This window comes from Mytilus edulis, chromosome 10 (assembly GCF_963676685.1).
Source record: "Mytilus edulis chromosome 10, xbMytEdul2.2, whole genome shotgun sequence".
NCBI lineage: Eukaryota > Metazoa > Mollusca > Bivalvia > Mytilida > Mytilidae > Mytilus > Mytilus edulis.
Window position 1 is genome coordinate 32,502,114 of NC_092353.1, and position 19,939 is coordinate 32,522,052.

Consider the following 19,939-nt stretch of genomic DNA (forward strand, 5'->3'; position numbering starts at 1 on the left):
CTTTTAGTCGTTAAGTATATTACGTCAACAGATATGGAGTCCGAATATTGACTTTAATTACTCGAAAAAGCATTTTAAATAAGCTTACCTTGAAATGCATCAGGTTGTTTTTACAATGGAAAAGGTCATAAAGACTCATAAAGTTGCTTTATTAGAGTAGTTTGGAAATTGGCTTTTGGCTAGATGTTGCCACAACTAAAACAATGCAATACGCACGTGCACGCACTTTTATACCTGAATTTCGACTAGAAAATGAGGATCCGACTCTAAAAGACACGGAACGTTACGTCAATGACACGTTTAACGACAATCGATACTTGCTTTACGGCAATTGTACTAAAACAACAAAGTTGACCTTTCAATGTAAACAAGAGTTCAAAATTAATTGACCAGTATCCGATAAATGTGCATGATATGGAAATAATGTTACATGTAAAATCATCTTAATGATGAAGTTTCAAATAACGGAGATAATCGTGATCAGGAAAATACAAAACAGGTAAGTGCATGCTTTAACTTTTACGTTGCATTTGACGTCAGGAATTACTTGAAGGTTAACTGTTTTAAACAGCATATAACTATATTTATATGACTATTATTAAACAAAACAGAAGAAAACTTGGTGACTAAAACTGAAAATGACCTGTTAAAGAACGGGCTTCCAATATGCGCTTAGTTCATAAATTGTACCATCAGGCAGAATAGCCTTTTCAATTTTCTATTCACCACCTATTCCATCAGGAATGACTGAGCCTGAGTACATATAGCTGCCTATTCTTGCCTTTTCCCTAATACATCATTTTTGGATATGAGATGTATGTTTCTTTCGTCAGAAAGCTTCTTTTCTTCTTCAATAATTTTGGCTTTCTCACTAGGTTTTGATGTTTCAGTCTTCTTTTTCTTATGGGTGCTTGGTAGAGGTGAAATTGGTTTGACCGGCGATTCAAATAGGGCTATCATATCCTCTGGTAATTGGGGAATACTTTCATCATCATATCCAAAAGTGATTGGGACAGGGGATTTTATGGGTGAAAGGTTCATCATACATTTCTCTGGGGATTTCTCAAATTGTTGCACCAACGGCGCCCTCTTCATTGGTGATACCGGAATGACAAATGTTGGGTTTAGTCTTGGTTTATCATTGTTTTGTTTAATTATCTTCTCTGCTGCTTTAATTTGTTCTGAATGCTTTGCCTTTTCATGTTTCCTTCATCCTGAAAGCTAGACTGGTGGAAACTTTATACGAACAGTAACGACATTCAACGATGGTTTTGGAATGCTTGTTCCTCACATGTCTCATCATTTTCTCCCTGGACAAATATTCTGCACCACAGTGCCTGCATGCAAACATTATCTGAATAAAGAACATTACATCTTTATAATAAGAACAAATACAATGTAAAAACCTTTGAGTCGTTAAGTATATTACGTCAACAGAAATGAAGTCCGAATATTGACTTTAATTACTCGAAAAAGCTTTTTAAATAAGCTTACCTTGAAATGCATCAGGTTGTTTTTACAATGGAAAAGGTCAGAAAGACTCCCGAAAGTTGCTTTATTAGAGTAGTTTGGAAGTTTGCTTTTGGCTAGATGTTGCCTTATGCCCAGTTGAACCACAACTAAAACAATGCAATACGCACGCTCTTTTATACCTGAATTTCGACTAGAAAATGAGGATCCGACTCTAAAAGACTCGGAACGTTACGTCAATGACACGTTTAACGGCAATCGATACTTGCTTTACGGCAATTGTACTAAAACAACAAAGTTGATCTTTCAATGTAAACAAGAGTTCAAAATTAATTGACCAGGTATCCGATAAATGTGCATGATATGGAAATAATGTTTCATGTAAAATCATCTTAATGATGAAGTTTCAAATCACGGAGATAATCATGATCAGAAAAATGCAAAACAGGTAAGTGCATGCTTTAACTTTTACGTTGCATTTGACGTCAGGAATTACTTGAAGGTTATCTGTTTTTAAGAAGTTTTTATGCATATAACTTTATTTATATGAATATTATTAACCAACGAAAACTTAGTGACTCAAACTGATCATGACCTATTAAACAACGATAGAGTTAAGAAAAGGGGGAAACAGCGCAAACGCTAAAACGTTACAATATGAACCATGCTCATGTTATTTCTTCCTATATTTGGTTTGGTAGCAATACACAGTTAGGAAAAAAACTTAAAATTGACACTCATAATTTTTAACACCCTCTTTCCCCTCCTGTCTAACAAAGAAGGCTTTATATGTGTGTTATGCATGTATCTACTTGTAGAAAGAGAATCTTCCATAGATTTGATTTCTAATGGTCATAAGGGTGAAATATAATCCCTCTTGGGTGTAACCATGGCAACAATCTGCATTTCTTAGATACAAAATATAGCAAAAAAAAGGGGGGTGAACATGTCACAAAAGTCTCCAATATTTGGTCTAAAGGAAAATTTCAATCAATTACAGTAATACCTTTCCTGAATCTATAGGTTTATATCTATCAAGTGGTCCCAAAAAAGTCATATGCTTATCTGCTCGTTTTTCCATAAAATTGAATTGAAAAGATCGAGCGCAAAATCTGTGTTGATAAACACTACAATAATGTATGGACGGTACGGATAGGAAAATACGAACTGTCAATCATATAAATGGCCTATAAAACATGTTAAAAACAATCTTAATGTTCATATAATAGATATAGGAAGATGTGGTGTGAGTGCCAATGAGACAACTCTCCATACAAATAACAATTTAAAAAGTAAACCATTATAGGTTAACGTACGGCCTTCAACACGGAGCCTTAGCTCACACCGAACAACAAGCTATAAAGGGCCCCAAAATTACTAGTGTAAAACCATTCAAACGGGAAAACCAACGGTCTAATCTATATAAACAAAACGAGAAACGAGAAACACGTATATATTACATAAACAAACGACAACTACTGTACATCAGATTCCTGACTTAGGACAGGTGCAAACATTTGCAGCGGGATTAAACGTTTTAATGGATCCAAACCTTCTCCCTTTTTCTGAAACAATAGCATAACATCACAACAAAGAAAAACATACGATAAAATATCAATTGGCAGACTTAACTCAATCAAAAAACGTATGATTAAACAATGAACGAATAAATTTGATCTGCGATATCTGAATACAAATGCACAGTTAATTAAATATTAGAGACAAACATTCATGACCAAACAGCTAACAAACAAATTCAAAAACAGGACATGACTGAGAAATATTTAACCAATCAATGTTCACTTTAGAAAAAAACCGGTTTTTTTATAATCTTGAAGTTTATACAAATGTTGTAAGAATAAGTGAAGATATTACAAATAATCAAAGCTGGTGTACAGACAAGATCCGTATAAATAAAAAATGACAAAAAAGCATTATAAACAGTATCAACAGGTCGAATTAACAAGAAAATAAGATTTGAGAGTACTCGCAGTTACTGACAGCTAGTTAAAAGCCAAAACCAATTAATAATAAAAAATCATGCATCAGAGACTAAAATCGACTAAAACACATATAAACCCACTAAGAAGGCTATATTATTCTTCAATTATCTAAAAATCAATTTTATTGTACAAAAACTTTCATATTTAAAAATTCACAGGGGCCATAATGCGAAACTAAATTTCTAACTGTGTATTGCTACCTTTATGAATGTTGACTTTTGACTCCGGATTATGTAATTTTTCAACAGTTATTCCACTTTGTTGTGGAATATCCTTGTACTCAGTCAATCAGGGAAAACGTTTTATTCTTATAACTTTTATTTCAAAGGTTTTGTCATGTATAAAAGAAGAAAAAAGAACAAGATAATTGTTTTTTTCAAATTTGTAACCCATTATGTGTTTTAATTTTGCTTTTTGTATGGTTGTTCTTGCTTGAGATTTAGTACTAGGATATCCTAACGCAGGTATCCTGTTGAAAATGATATAATTTAGAGTCAAAATTCAGTGAAAAAAATATCTATTTCAATATATTATTAATGTTTTGATATAAAGCACAAATTAAGTTAGAAACGTGTTCTCTATACGCGTATCGTGCATCTCATTATTTTGCGTTATACTTTAATTTTGTATTCAGTTTAAATTATTATTTTGTATAAAATTTGATATAATTCAAGTATTACTTGCTCAAATGAATCCTTATTCATGTAAAAAATAAGAATACTGATTGTTACTTTTGTTGTTCGTATATGTTATTTATAATCCAATGGCCGTATACTTGCGTCATCACCTTGAAGACAACAACTAATCATTGAAAAAAAATCTAATTATGCTGTACGTGTTCTTGTAAATAAATCACCGTCACAAACTGAATTGCTTTTGTGAAAGTATAACAACTAAAGTACAACTTCCTATATAAATTTTATAAGAAACAGATTATTAAAAATTGCAGTCTATAAATGAATATATAAAAGGCAATAAATGTACTTTTAAGGTCTTAAACTAATATAATAATTAAATCCCAATATCCGTTTGCAGTCATATTTTTTATATTTATGCTGGAGTAACGTTTAAGTATCTTAAAGATTACTACATATTAAAGATATAAAGTGAATCTTTAAATTTAGTTTACGTGTATTCTCCTTGTATTTAAAAAAAAAACGTTGTAGTTTTATTTGTTGCTGGGAAAGAGCTTAATTTATTGTGCCTGTATTCTTCAAATGATGTTATCGCACCTTCAAACGATATTTTAGACACCTTTAAATGATTTCAGACACAAAACTAGCAATTTTCGAAGACTAAATGGACATAATATTTTTTGTAACTGAAACTTTGCAGACAATAACTTTTGGCGTTTCTAAATACAACTTCCTGATTCTTAAACAAGGTCGTTGACACACGTACGAGTCAAGGCGATAGGTTTACAAAAACAAGATGAAAATGGATAGAAAAACAAGGCATTGCGGATCAAGAGAAAAAAGCTCCATCTCTTAACCGTATTTTTAAAATTGTTTGGATATATTGTCTCACAATGTTACAAAATATTTTAGCGTTAGATTGGAAAATCTCATGATGGTCAAGTGGAGAACTGAATTTAAAGCTGAAGTATATTTGGAATCTGCAATACTTAGCATATTGATATGCACCATTTTGTCAGTCCCAATGTGTGATACATGAATTTCAGTTACGTATAACCTTCACAGTCTTAAGTTTAGATTCTAGTTACTGAGCAGACGTTGTTTTCATCTTAATTTTTAACCTGTCCTGTTTCATTTCGTTTTTTGGCAAAAAAGGGCATCACTAGTATATACCCATCTTAAATGGTCACAAATCCGAGTTACAAACTGAAATCGAGAGAAAGGCATTCTTTTTGGCGTTCTCAGTATTTATACATCTTACGATTATGTTTTTGTGCTATGGTAATTTTTTAGTATTCTTGTTCTACATTATTGCCAAGATGCATTGTCCATAATATATGTCATTTGTTTCTTTGTTCACATATATGGTCGATATCATAGTGGTAACGATTATAACACAGTTTAGACTGCTGAACCCCATTTTTTTTATAACTATAATAGTGTATGCTTGTGCTAGCTCTATAAGACTGTGATTGAACTGAAAGGTTTGGTAAGCTATCAAACCAGGTTCAAATCACATTTTTCTACATATGAAAATGCTTGTACAAAGTCTTGAATGACAATTCCTTCTAATTCATTTGATGTTTTGGTGCTTTTATTTTTCAATTCTATAATAGCTTCAAAGACATAGATAATTGCAGCAATTAAAACAACTGGCATATGAGGGTTCGACAATGTCTTGTTCGACACAACCTTTTGAAATTTTCGGTCTTCAATGCTTTTCAACTTTGTTTCTTTTGCTTTCTAACTAGTTTGAACTGGGAGTCATTTGTGAGTCTTTTGTGGACAAAACGCGCGTCTGGTGTATCAAATTATTAGCCTGGTAAATTGGATAACTATTACCACACCTTATGGCGTGTAGAGATCATAAAAAAATCATTTGTAGCACTCTATCTACCACGAAATGTAGACATCGTGTTTAAAATGTAGTTGGGGATAGTATCAGACATTGATGGATTACAATTTTAACAGTTGAAATAGCTTTAAAGGTGCAAAGAATTTTTGAACGAAGGAGGTAATAAATAGAAAGCCCTTCATAAGAACAGGCACTTTAACAGTGATATCATCCCATCTTAATGAAAGAGAAGGGGTCCTTGTCATTTTTTCAAAAAGACATATTTCAATCATTCAAGAAAAATTAATAAAGTCTTATAAAGATCTGTTGTATACTGTTCTTTACAGCCTGGACGACTTACAACGGTATATTGATATGGTAGTATAAGTTAGGAATATGGCAGTTATTTTCATATATTTTTGTGCATTGCAGTTTGTTATATTTTGGACTTCAGTGTTTTTGTTGTTTCTTTGCTTTCCTCAAATAGTTGATGTGTGTCCCTCGGTTTTAGTTTGTAACCCGGATTTGTTTTCTCTTAATCGATTTATGACTTTTGAACAGAGGTATACTACTGTTGCGATTGTTTATCAACTAATAAAGCCGGAACTTCACAAATTATACATGATTGTGTTGAACTATAGAGTAAAACAAATTATACATGATTGTGTTGAACTATAGAGTAAATGAATTTTAACTGAAAGTGCAATCATTTCTGATGTGGAAATTTTGCAGGTGCGTTGAATTTTCATTATTGTTTTGTATGATAATTCGACATACAAAAACAATAGTCTTAAAATGACGTTAATACTGATGATATTTAAAAAGCAAGCTTGTCGTATAGATGCTCACTTGAATATACACGGGTATAACCAACTAATGGTTGACTTCGGACATTGTGTACTGTTCATCGATATTTTTTCTGTACTTTGTTTTATTTTTTTTTCTTCGTTAAGGTTCTTTACCGTTCGTAGGTAAAACATCGAGAACATAGTTAACGATTTACGAGAAATTCAAACATACATCAAGGTGACTCGATTGTTGCTCGAACTTTCTTTACTGTATAAGATGTATACAAAATTAATTATGCAGCCATCCAGACGTCAAATGTAAAGCAATTGTTTGTGCGAGACGAAAATGCTACCACTGAATCAATCGTGAAATAAAGATCTTTTAAATGGTTAAACCGTTTATTTACATAAAGAAAACTTGGTGATTTATTGTATTATTCAAATTTTTAAACAAATATCTTTGTGTTTTTAAATCATTTTTTTCAAATGAACCATGTAAGGAGAGATAACTCTTTTAGTAAAAAAAGTATACTAGACTAGACATGGGATTTTTTTATTATTATTACTTGTAGCAAGAAAAAAATTTCGGTGACACCCTTTTTTCTTTTTATTTTCTTAAAACATATAATACCTCTTTTCTCACAATTTATTTCAAAGTTCTATCTCCTAGATTATTTTGACACGAATATGTTTTTTTCATGAACAATCAAACCAAATTTAGGCAATTTTCAACGACTCATAGCTTGAAAAATAGCACGGCGACCCATACTTTTTATTATATTTTTGAAAAAAAGCATAGTAAAATCTTCATTTTGGCAAATTATAAGAAAATTCTGTCTCAAAAGTTATATACTTATGATCTACATTGTGACTTAAGTGGTCGGAAAATTTGTTGCAATTTTCATTGACAGGAATATTTAACATTATATCGTGTCCAAAACTCTCATCAACTTCTTCCGCCGGAAGTAGAAATGGCAATCCGAAAATCTGGGTTAACCATTGTTCTATCTCAGTTGACTTATCTTTGTACTCATTAGCTATGCCTAAGTTTTGTATTTTCCCAAACCAAGCCTGTCTAAATTGAAAACGACAACCTTTGATTGTTGTATTCGGATACATTCTACGAACAACAATATGCATTAACAATTCAAAATCAATGTTTACATATGTAGGGTTGAATAGTAGATTTCTGTCAGCGCAAATCTTGTAGACTGCTGTCCAGAAATTAGTGTGGGTAATCTCATGTTTTGACGGTAATAAAGCAAAAAGTAAAGGAACGAAGTATTCGTTTATGCATCCATGGATAGAATACAATTGATAAAAGACTTTAGGACAAAACTTGAATGTTCCATCAATAAAAGATTACCTCAGTCATATTACATCTTTGTTTTTTGGTAAACTCGGATATATTTCCTTCTTCGTTCTCTGTACAACAGATAAATGTCTCGCAAACGTTATGCGGTTTTTTTTTTGGCGCAAACGTGGATTTTTGTTCACGAAAATGTAGGATGAATCCGCGCAAACGTAACGCGTCGGTAAACCGGTTACTAGTATTGTCAATATAAATAATTTCTTATGCGACTGTGATACATGTAGAAAAGTTAGCTATACAACTCGATTTAACATAAGAAATGATTGTACCAAGTCAGGAATATGACAGCTGTTTTGCATTCGTTTGATGTGTTGGAGCTTTGGAATTTGCCATTTCATTAGTAACATTCTGTTTTGAATTTTCTTTTGATTTTATTACTTTTAAATTCATATATTGAGGGATGGATATTTTTAATAGTATATCGTTTGAAATTTTAAAAACTTACATTTCGTCGCGAAAAATATTTTTGATTACCATTATGTTTAGTATACCTCTTTCTTGAAGCGGTGTATCTCCGGGTTTGTCTTTGTTGGAGGTGATATGGTACTGTAATAATTACTACCAATTGCTTTTGCAGTGAGGTCAATGGCCGATAAATTTAAGAACATGTTTGTACCGTTTCCATTTGTGTCTTACAAAAGTTTTAAATACCTGATGATCCATTATTTAAATTAAAATTTTTAGAAATATACATTATAAGAACATTTGGAGTTCACAAATTGTTAATCTAAGATATCAGTTCCTTGAACTTTTGTTGTAATGAAAACATTGCCTTCGATGACGAATAATAAATGAATTAAATACTTTTTGGAACAAACAGAACGATTACTCTGCATGGTGTGTCGGAGACACAAAAGTTTGCCACAATTAAAACAACTTGCATGTGCGAGTTCATCAATGTCGTGTTTACCACATCTTCTTGCGTGTAATGATCCTAAAAGTCATTTGTAGCACTCTATCTACCACAGACTGAAGTCATCGTGTTTAAAATGTAATTAGGGATAGTGTTGGACATTAACTGGATTACAATTTGAACAGTTGTAATCGCTTTATAGAAACAAGGAATTTTGAACTGACAGAGGTAATTGATAGAAAGACCTTGATACGAACAGTGATTTAGTATACCACATATATCTCGGTGGTATGTATTTACAATTGTCTTAAACATTTCAGTCATTTGTTTAAAAGAATGACACCCGCGGACTCCTTTGAAGAGTTCTCCGCGGGTTTGCGAGATGTGTTTCGGTTGCATGTTGTAAATTGCTGTCATTAAATTGTTAATGAGTTCACATGATCAATTCTATATTCATAGCGATCTCTACTATAACGAGGAGAATAACGTGTGATACATGTTTTTACTTTATTAGGATTTTTTTTACGAGCGTTTTAAAATTATTTAACTTTTTTTGATAAATGACAAGGTTTACATATCTGGAAACTTTTTCAAAAAGGTCATCTGTAATATCACTATGAGTTCATAAACATGTTGAAATCGACATAATAGGAATGTTAAATTCCACAGTCACTTAGTTTTTGGACAAAATATATGTTAGCAAAGACTACTTATATAAGCCTTCTGTATTTGGTGAGTAAAATTGAGAATGGAAATAGGGAATATGTCAAAGAGACAACAACCCGACCAAACAGCAGACAACAGCCGAAGGTGAGTGTTTGTTATACACATAACATCTTCGAAAACTACACAGTGTAGAAAAGTATACTATTTGGGTGTAGTCTTGTCTCAGTCTTAATACTAATGAAAATGGTCTTTAAAGTTAAGAGCCTTCATGCATATATGAAAGCTAAATCTTAAAAATATGCTGTCTGTCAGAAAATATGAATATAAATGTTTTATAATTCAATGATAATATGGTAAATAAAGACTACAGACGTATACCGCTGTTCGAAATTTAAAAATCGATTGAGAAAAAACAAATCCAGTTACAAACTAAAACTGAGCGAAACAAATCAAATATAAGAATACAACGACACAACAGAAACACTACAATGCAACACACACAGAAACGAACTATGAGATAGCAATAGCCATTTTCCTGACTTGGTACAGGACATTGTAATAAAAAATAGTGGGATAAAATAGTAAATGATAAATAAAACGTCATATTACCAAATTAACCTATAATTGTAAAACAATAAGATGCATCTATGATATATTGCCTTTATTTTTTGTCATAATATTAAAATACATGGCATATGTGTTTTACGAGATTATATAATTTAGTGTCATTTGAATATGCTTCCTGTATTTATAAGAACCTTTAAAAATGTTAATTTTTTTTTATTTTTTACGTTTAATATTGAGTGTATTTCATTTTGACATTACCATAATTTACCAAACCATGTCATTTAAAACACTTGCACGTTTACATAAATGGATTACCACTATAACATGAAGATGGCTAATTCAAGTGTTAATCTTACAATAATACATCATTATTTTTATGCCCCACCTACGATAGTAAAAACGATTAAAATGTTAATTTCAGCACATTATCTCAAAGATGGGTAAACATGTGATAGCAATCAACGTGGTCTAGAAATAATTTTAATAATGATGTACTATGTATTCAACATATGCATATCCGTTTATGCATGCAATAAATAAAATGAAACACTAACGTTTCATTCGCTAAAAAAGTTTTTGTTTCAAATTACTAGGTATCAGATATAATAAACAAAACAGTATTTCAGCGTATTGCATCTAAATATGTAGGCATTAATCATGAATGTTAATTATGTTGATAATGTTTACCATAGGATGCAATAAATTGAACGTTTAAAAGCTACTAACAAACCTCATCATTGTATGCTACAATCACTTTCCTTAGTCAGATTTATTTTCGAGCTTATATCAATCAGACAATATCGTAGGCATGACTGTACATACTGTTAAGATTTAACTATATAAATCAATGCTCTTATGGTGTGGTTAGTGCCAAATTATTGTTTAAATAGTATAGGCCGTATATAGTTTCAACTTGTCAAAATTGTCAAGAAAATTTTCAACTTCGGTTTTTATTTTTGTGTATGTTATGAATACTGATGTGATAATGTCAGATGTAGTATTAGAAACTTGATTATAAATAAGCAGGAAATACCGTTTTGCGATACTCTATCACACACAATGTTAATTTAATTTGTTAAGTTACATTGATACAGGAAGAGTAATTAAGAAGCGAACGTAAGCATCTTCGAAACTCTATTGAAAGTTGAGTAGAACGCATCGTTTCTTGAATATAAACAACAAAAATGAATAAGTCTTTAAACATTTCAAACAGTACTTTCGATGCAGCCGCTTACCTGGTTATTAAATTGGGTGATAGGTATGTCAATACGGAACAACTTGTGGTGCTCAATATTATATATATTGGAATATTTATATCTGGGATGTTTGGAAATGTTTGCACCTGCATTGTGATTGCACGGAATCGTAATATGCATACAGCGACGAATTATTATCTGGTTAGTTTGGCAGTTTCGGATCTAATGACACTGATAATAGGTGAGACTTTTTTCTTATGTATAAGCATTCAAATATCAATATAATGGTTACCGCTTATTATATTTTAATCATAACTTTAAAGATTAAGAAGATATAGTTTGAGATATTATAAATACACAACTGATGTCTTAGGATTTTTTTTAATTGAGGTGTTGGCTCTTTAACTTAATCCAAACATAAAAATTTATAATATGAATATAGTCATTTGGAAAAATTGCATCCCCCTCCCCCCCCCCCAAAAAAAAAAAATCCCCACAGCGAGGTTGTGGCATGAAAAATAATTTCAGGTTATTGTACTGCCACAAGTATTGTATCAATCCAATCTCTTCTAGTTCTGATTCACTTTCATAGTACCAGCAACGATAATAATGTTATTTCAACAGATGTGCATATCGACAATAAATGTCTGTTCAGTGATGTTCGAGGCCAAAATGATTGAAACGTCTAAAACCTTATACAAACTGTATAGCTGATAAACCAAACCATGTATATCTTTCGTTCAAAATAAACATATATACCAATAAAAACTTAACAATGGTTCGTTCTTCATCTGACATTTATTGTCATACTTTTACATGAAATCGCTGTGTGATAACAACTTTCTTCAAAGTGCTTAATTTTAACAAAAACAATACGTTTTTTTTTAGTGCTGTATAGACAGGAAATTACACTTAATGGGAATGTTCCTGACAAGCAAATCATTATGAGTATTAAAAATAGGTTTGCGTTTAAATCAGTCAAGGAAGTGTTAATGTCAGGAAGAACAATGTGTTGACATCAAAATATGCTTAGGTTTCTGCATAGAAACGATAATTGTACGTGCAGCAAAATAATTACATCGCAGAAATGTTTTTAATGGCGGTTTACATTGCAACTTTCTATTACACAATCGGATGCATTGTGTAATAAACTTTTATTCAAATATTTTTAACATCCTGTTAGATCTTTTTAATATGATGAGTTTATGTAATATCGTATTCATCCCATCACACATATACTGATACTTAGTAATTAATTAACAAGTATATAGATTTATACATAATTATATCAACAAGTTTTAATTGAAAATAACGTCCAAACCTCTGATTGCGTTGGGAAAAAAACCGCATAAATTTGTACGTGTGCATGCAAAACAAAAATCTTGGTAGAGGGGTCTAAATACAGCAAAAAAAAACATTTTTGCATAGACCGAAAAATTGAAAAAGTTTATATTCGATAGTTTTTTTCTCATTTACTAACCTAAAGCGGCTTATAATTGCTTGCTTACAACACTTCGTTTTAACTCTAGTTTGGTGGGTGGGTGGATAGTTGTATTATTGGCAAGTACAACACAGCTCCTCAGTTTTATATAGATCCATTTCCCTATTTGCTGCATACAAAGGCTACAACTTCAAATTTTATGAATTTCAAACAAATCAGTTTTTGGCTGCAAGTCGAGTTAGTTATAGAGGTAATTTTGTACTATTATAACGCCTAGTATTTCAACGTATGAACATACAATCACTTCTATTTGTTTCTAGCAAGACTAAGATATTTCCTATTCTTAGCGATGATGTCTGAACTACCTCTATGCATTGATGTAACAGTGACTTAATATTATTGTCAGATCCTTTTAAATCTGGATGAATTTTCACCTCTAAAATACGGTAGGGTTCACATATCAGAATACACTGAAAATTTCACAATTTGTTATAATCGTTTGGATGACAACATTTCTAAGATAACAGAAATCAATCAGACTGATGACCGTCATTTATTCTTTTATGGAGTGTTGTCTGATTGGCAATCATACCACATCTTTTTTTAAATGAGAAGTTAGTAGAAACAACTAAGTAAGCAGTTTCCTCGACGAATAAGGGGATAATGACCTTGACTTACACTGAGTGTCTTGCACGTTCATCATGCTGGCCATAGAGATTTGATTTTGCTCTCATTTTTACTTTAGTATGTGGTGTTTTTCAACTCACCTGCCCTATGTGGGCTTTTTCCATCAAGACGTCCGTCGTCGTTAAGGGAGTTCGCTTCTCAGTTTTAAAATAATAAGCTTTTAAAACACTAGTTTATATTGATAGGGGATAAATAGAAATATCAAAGGATCAACAAAATATATAGGTCAATGTGCTTGTTTTCGAGATATTACCAATTGAAATGTTGACGGGAAAATGTTCTCTCTTGACTTTTCATACCTTTATCATTGACAAGTTTAAGTTCTCAAAAACTTTTAAAAAATAATTAAAATTTTACAAGACTTACTGGACGCCTCCGGGTGTGGGAATTTCTCGCTGCATTGAAGACCTGTTGGTGACCTTTTGCTGTTGTCTGCTCGTTGGTCGGGTTGTTGTCTCTTTGACACATTCCCCATTTCAATTCTCAATTTTATTACAGATGGTTTATCATTAAACATGTAAAAGATTTATCAAAAGAAAAATGAGGGTGAATGGGCAATATTTTTTTAAGGCAATCGAATGGATAAACCCAGAGGATTCCGAAAATCTGACAAAAATTTGGATCTATAGGGCTAGATGTTAATCAGTCTCGTAGAAGACTCTTGTTATCAACCCGCTTTAAAATTAGTGAAGTGTTTTTTGCTGTTCTGACTACTTACATAAGTTTTAATGTTTAATTTTGATATTGTGTAAAATTGGTAACCCCGACACTTGACCGTATGCCTGTTAAAGGTCATCAACCGAACTAGTGGTTGTTTTTGTTATGTATACATGTTTCATTTTCTTGCCATTCTTGGGTATTTTGTGTCTTAACACCTATCTGTCTACAAATTGTAACAACTGCATGTTGACCTCTCTTAAAGTTTGAGCGTTTGTGTTGTTCTGTTACTTTGTCTGAAAATTAAGTCGGTAGTGATATCGGTTGCAGTATTACATACATGTATGTAGCGATGAAACATGTACACCTAAACAACATCCATGGTCATTTGATAGTGATGCTGCAAATATAAATCTTCCTTTCATCTAAATTTTAATGTCATCTTAATTATAGTCTTGTTAGAAGTTTTAAATATAAATCTTCCTTTCATCTAAATTTTAATGTCATCTTAATTATAGTCTTGTTAGAAGTTTTACAAATTAAACAACAGGAAGTAACTAGATAGAAAGTTATATGTACACTTCGAGTTGCTCAGTATGTAGTTATCTATGTAGTGTTTGGTGGATGTTGTATCTCTCCTCGTTTTCATTATTTTTTACATGGTTTTTTATGTTTTTCGTCGACTTATTATTTTCATTGTTCGTTTGGTATACATTTTGCTCCTTTGGTATAAACAGAGACAGTCATCGATAAACCTCCAAGTGTCCATATTCGTACAACGTGATAAGTAGTTACTGTACTCGACACCCAAAACAAATAAAGTGGCAAATCGTATGTAATTTGTATCGATATAACTGTCAGCAAAGATAAGGTTCATAGTTGAAGATTACCTAAAATACTGTTTTACGAAAAACGAAGGCTGTATCATATGCTGATGTAGAAAAAATGCAGATGAAACCATGAAAAAAACCATCAGTCAACTAGTTGTAAAATCACATGGGTTGATGTAGTGTAAAGGAATATTGCCAACTGAACTACTCTCGCCCAGCAGCTTTTTTTTTAAAGATGCATCTGTTTGTTTCTGTGGTATATATGAATACGCAGTCACACAGATCGATCAGAATAGAAACGTTCCTTAGATGTCTTGTATAGAATAAATGTCAAGTACTTCATGTGAAAGAACCATTAAATAAAAATAGTGTCGAATGCTTCGTATAGGGAAATTAAGGTCCATGGTCTGTGTATTGAAAAAACCCTGCCATAACTCTTTAAACGTATGTAATATTATATATGGTCCGTTTTCCCTATCAAACATTCAAAATTAATATTTCACGTGGCGGTTCAAATTCACGCATTTCATTCTTATCGACCGACTGCAGAACTGACGTGTTGAATTATCCTAGATACGTTATAATTAGACACTTGGTGTTTCTTTTCTTCCAATATTTTGAATGATACTATTTTACTGCCACAAATATTAGAGCCTTTACAGGAATTATGAGGATTTCAAAACATCTCAGAAATGTACACTTTATAATATGGAGAAAACGGCATGCCATGATTTATGTTTAGTGTAATGTTTCGGACAGGGAAATTTGTATAATTACCAACGAAAACAAATCGACGATTCAGTAATTAAGTAATGTACAGATATAATTATAAAATTACACGTTAATTGCAGGAGAAAGGTATTTGCGCTTCATCTCACTTCTTTGATTTTGTGTAAAGGTGTCAGACCACCAATTACTCCTTCAAATTTAGAACGTAAAAGTAGTCCTACTTTGACACAAAATAGTGCTTTTGATGTCATTGTTTACTTAAACTAACCAACAAATTTGCAGAAATGAAACTTTTGGTGAAAGGGAAATATATTTAGACCATTTTGAGCCAAAATTCACTTGTCTATGAGTTTGCATTAAAAATTCAGGATTAATGCGCTACATAGTACACTAATTTAAGATTTCCAGAAAACCGGGAGTTATTTTGGTAGTACCTGTCTTTTCAAAATCAGAAATTTGTTACAAGACTTTAAACATTGGTTGAAAATTTTCATGTAGGAAGGTGATACATGTACAATTCAGGATATACCTGGTTTCCTTGAAGTTAAACTTGAGGTAAAATATTTAGAAAGCTGTGAAAATTGCAAAATTTGGTTGAACAGATAGGGATTTTTAATTGGTGGTCTGACACCTAAAACATGCGTGTAAATTACGCATTAAAAATATGTATCGGGAACACGTGTCTAATTCAGCTATTTATTTTCTGTTTATAAATTACTACATTTTCGTTCACATATTGCATATATTGTCGATTGGTTGAGTTGATCACGAACAAATCAATGTGTTTTCTATGAAGTGATTATGAAGATCATCATTCTGATCGAAATGTATTAAAGTAAACTCTCTTACAAACTAAACGGACTATGTGTGAACTAAAGACCGAGTTTACACATTAATGCACTCCTGAGCAAAACAAAACAAAAAACACGTTTAATACTATCATCATCTTAAACTAGTTTGTGAATGAATGTGTATACTGATTCCTTTACTTTTAATAGTTTGGTTTGAAATTACATTCTTCTTCTGTATTCAAAGAAGAGGGGTGATTTTTCGGAACATGTCAATAACGATCGTGAAAAAAACTCGCCAAAATACCCCTCAGTACAGCATAGACTACATCAACCTTAACACCCGACTCCTTAAAACACAAACACTTCAAAAAGGCGTAAAAGTCTTTTATAACTTATGACAAAATTAATGTCAATAAAATTGAGAAAGGAAATGGGGAATGTGTCAAAGCGACAACAACCCGACCATAGAGCAGACAACAGCCCAAGGCCACCAATGGGTCTCCAATGTAGCGAGAATTCAAAAAACGAAAAAAGTTCATTTGTGACGATTTTACTTTTAGGGGTTATAGTTCATGATAATTGTCGTGTAAAGTCGTATACGTGCAATTGTAACTTGGGAAGTGCCGAACCAATTTATTCAGAATTGTTTTAAGTATATGTTGTAACTGGCAACTAAATGGTGATCAAATTTGTAAATTGACTTTTTTAACTGTTGACACTCTCAAGATGTAGTCCTCTATTAATTTGAAATAGTCCTTGGCGTGCAGTTGTGACAGCTACTATGTTCCGTCAGTTACTTTGTTCCGGCGGAACTTTTCAACTAGTTATTTCGTTCCGATAGAACTTCCCGACTAGTTGTTTTATTCTGAGTGCAGTCGAAAAGTTCCGGAAAAAAGTAGGTAGTTGAAATGTCCGGGAACAATTTAGCTAGTTGAATAGTTCTGGCGGAACAGAACAACTACATGTAGTTACATCGTTCTATAGAACATCCCTGTCAAGGTGTCCTCTGTGCATTAGCTTGATTACACTCTTTCTTTTTTCTCTGGTGATGACAGTTCTCACAGTCGCTTGTCCTTCCTGGTTGTTGATATACATCAAACTTTTGTTTCTGTCAACTTGAAATATCTTCGACCGTTTCCGTATTCTTCTCTTCTCACTTTCTGTTGCAGCTTCGTCATATCTTTTCTCCGACAAGTACAGAACGAGATTCTCGTACTCTGAAATTCCATTTCTGTGATTTTACTGACTAAAACACTCAGCTTAGATATGCATTTGTTGGTTCTTGAATGTACTCACGTGTGCTGAACCATGAAACCTGCATTCTAGTAAAATACTAATCATGTCATGTTTATATATATATATATATATATAAGTAACAGTATTTAGCATCTAACTTTTTTTTTACCGACCGTGCAAGGGCTATACCAAGGGCTGTATAGCCAGTCAAGGTCGTTAAAAACTTCTATTTGTTTGTTCTAACTTTTTTTTATTGTAATAATATGAAAAAAAATCATATAAAAAAATATTTATTCACTTTCATTTTTAAAGTTCTAACATTGTTCAATTATTTTTTTTCAAAATTGTGGGGAACTTTAATTTCTGACTAGTTGAAAAATTCCGTTATAAATTAATATCTAAAAATGAGATTATGATTCAACATTATTATAAAACATAAGTTATAAAAATCAGGTCGTGGTATTCTGTGTGACTAGTTGAAAAGTTCCGTTTGAACTTTTAAGCTAGTTTGCAATTTCCAGTTTGGGCTAATTTGGCGATGAGGGAGAAACTTTGTAGCAATTTGATAAGTTTGATACTATTTGATAAGTCTGTTTGGCATTTGTGGCTAGTGTCTTGTAGTCTCTTGGTTCCATTTCTTAAAAACTCAATGATAATATGTTCTACCCTTTTTTAGTCAATTCTCTGAATGTAGCTGTCTGACTAGTTGATAAGTTCCGTTGGTAATTTTGACTTCTTTGTTAGTTCTGATATAGACTTATTTGACAAAGAGGAACTTTGTGGCTAGTTGATAAGTTCCTTATAATCAGTATCTTGGTTTCCCTTTCAAAGGTTCAAATATAATATGTTGCGCTTTTACTTTGCATCGATTCTCCAAATGGAACTTTCTGCCTGGTTGATTAGTTTCGTTGGAACTTTCGTGCTAGTTTGTTAGTTCCGGTTTTGACTAATTTGGCAAAAAGGAACTTTCTAACTAGTTGATATGGTCCGTAGGAACTTTTCAACAAGTCATTTTGTTCCGGCTGAACTTTTATACCAGAGGAACAACAAAGTAACTAGTTAATAAGTTCCTTCGGAACTTTTCGGCTTGTTGGTTCTTTCCGCCCGGAACTTTCCAACGTCGGAACAGAAGAGCATTTGGCGAAAATTTTGTAACTTTTGACAGCACGTAAGAGCAACGTGCAGAGTAGCATGGTCTTCAACAGCATATACATGTCCAAGAAATGGTAAAACCTCTTCATCTCCCCGAGTCTTTTTAACTTATAAGTGAACTTGACTTGAATAATGCAAGTTCATCCACTTATACCAAATTCAATAAATATAAAAAGAAAACAACAACAAAGATATAACATACGCTATTACTGATGAGATTCACGACCGTCGAACAAACATGAAAATCAGGCGAGTTGAACTTTCGCCTTTTAAATCTTGACCAATTGATTTACAAAACATAATTAAAAGAACGTATAGTAAAAATCAGCACAGGAAAAGAATACACCGCTAAGAAAATGAAAATAAATAACTATCATACCGAACATAGAATGTTCACATACAAGCTCAAAATATTATGCCCTTCTACACCAGTGCCCAATAACAAACCAGAAAAATAAATTAAAAAAAACATTTGGCACTTCTTCAGACAATTATGCAAAGGAAACGGATATGAATGACAATGTATCTCTATAAATATGATAAATGTATAACATGTCGTTTAATTGTGTTACTCCATTTCAATTGATATTTTATAATGTTTCTTTCTATGTTGTGATGTAACACTTGCTTCAAATATGGGTTAAGGTTGGTACTTATTTAAGCGTTTAAACTCGCTGCATTTGTTTGCACCTGTCATATGTCAGAAATCTGATGTTCATTAGTTGTCGTTTGTTGAGGTGGTTCATAAGTGTTTCTCGTTCCTTGTTTTTTTATATAGATTAAACCGTAGGTTTTCCCGTTTGAATGGTTTTACACTTCATTTTTAAGGCCTTTTATAGCTTGCTGTTCGGTGTGAGCCAATGCTCAGAGTTAAAAACCATACTTTGACTAGCTATAATGGTTTACTTATACAAATTGTGACTTCGATAGAGAGTCTCACTGGCACTCATACGACATCTTCTTATATCAACAGTGCAAATTGCCTTATCCGACACCTAAGTATTCCAACATCCTGCTTTAACCGGCACATTT

The 19,939-nt window shown here is 32.2% G+C and overlaps 1 protein-coding gene across 1 annotated transcript in view; it reads left to right on the forward strand.

Annotated features, from left to right (window-relative positions):
* Positions 1 to 11,054: 11,054 nt before the first annotated feature.
* LOC139490937 (pyrokinin-1 receptor-like) overlaps positions 11,055 to 19,939 on the forward strand; it is a 48,330-nt gene continuing 39,445 nt past the window's right edge. Inside the window, exon 1 of the mRNA XM_071278085.1 lies at positions 11,055 to 11,625. Coding sequence (XP_071134186.1) covers positions 11,373 to 11,625 — 253 coding nt within the window. The 5' untranslated portion in view covers positions 11,055 to 11,372. The remainder of the gene's footprint in view (positions 11,626 to 19,939) is intronic.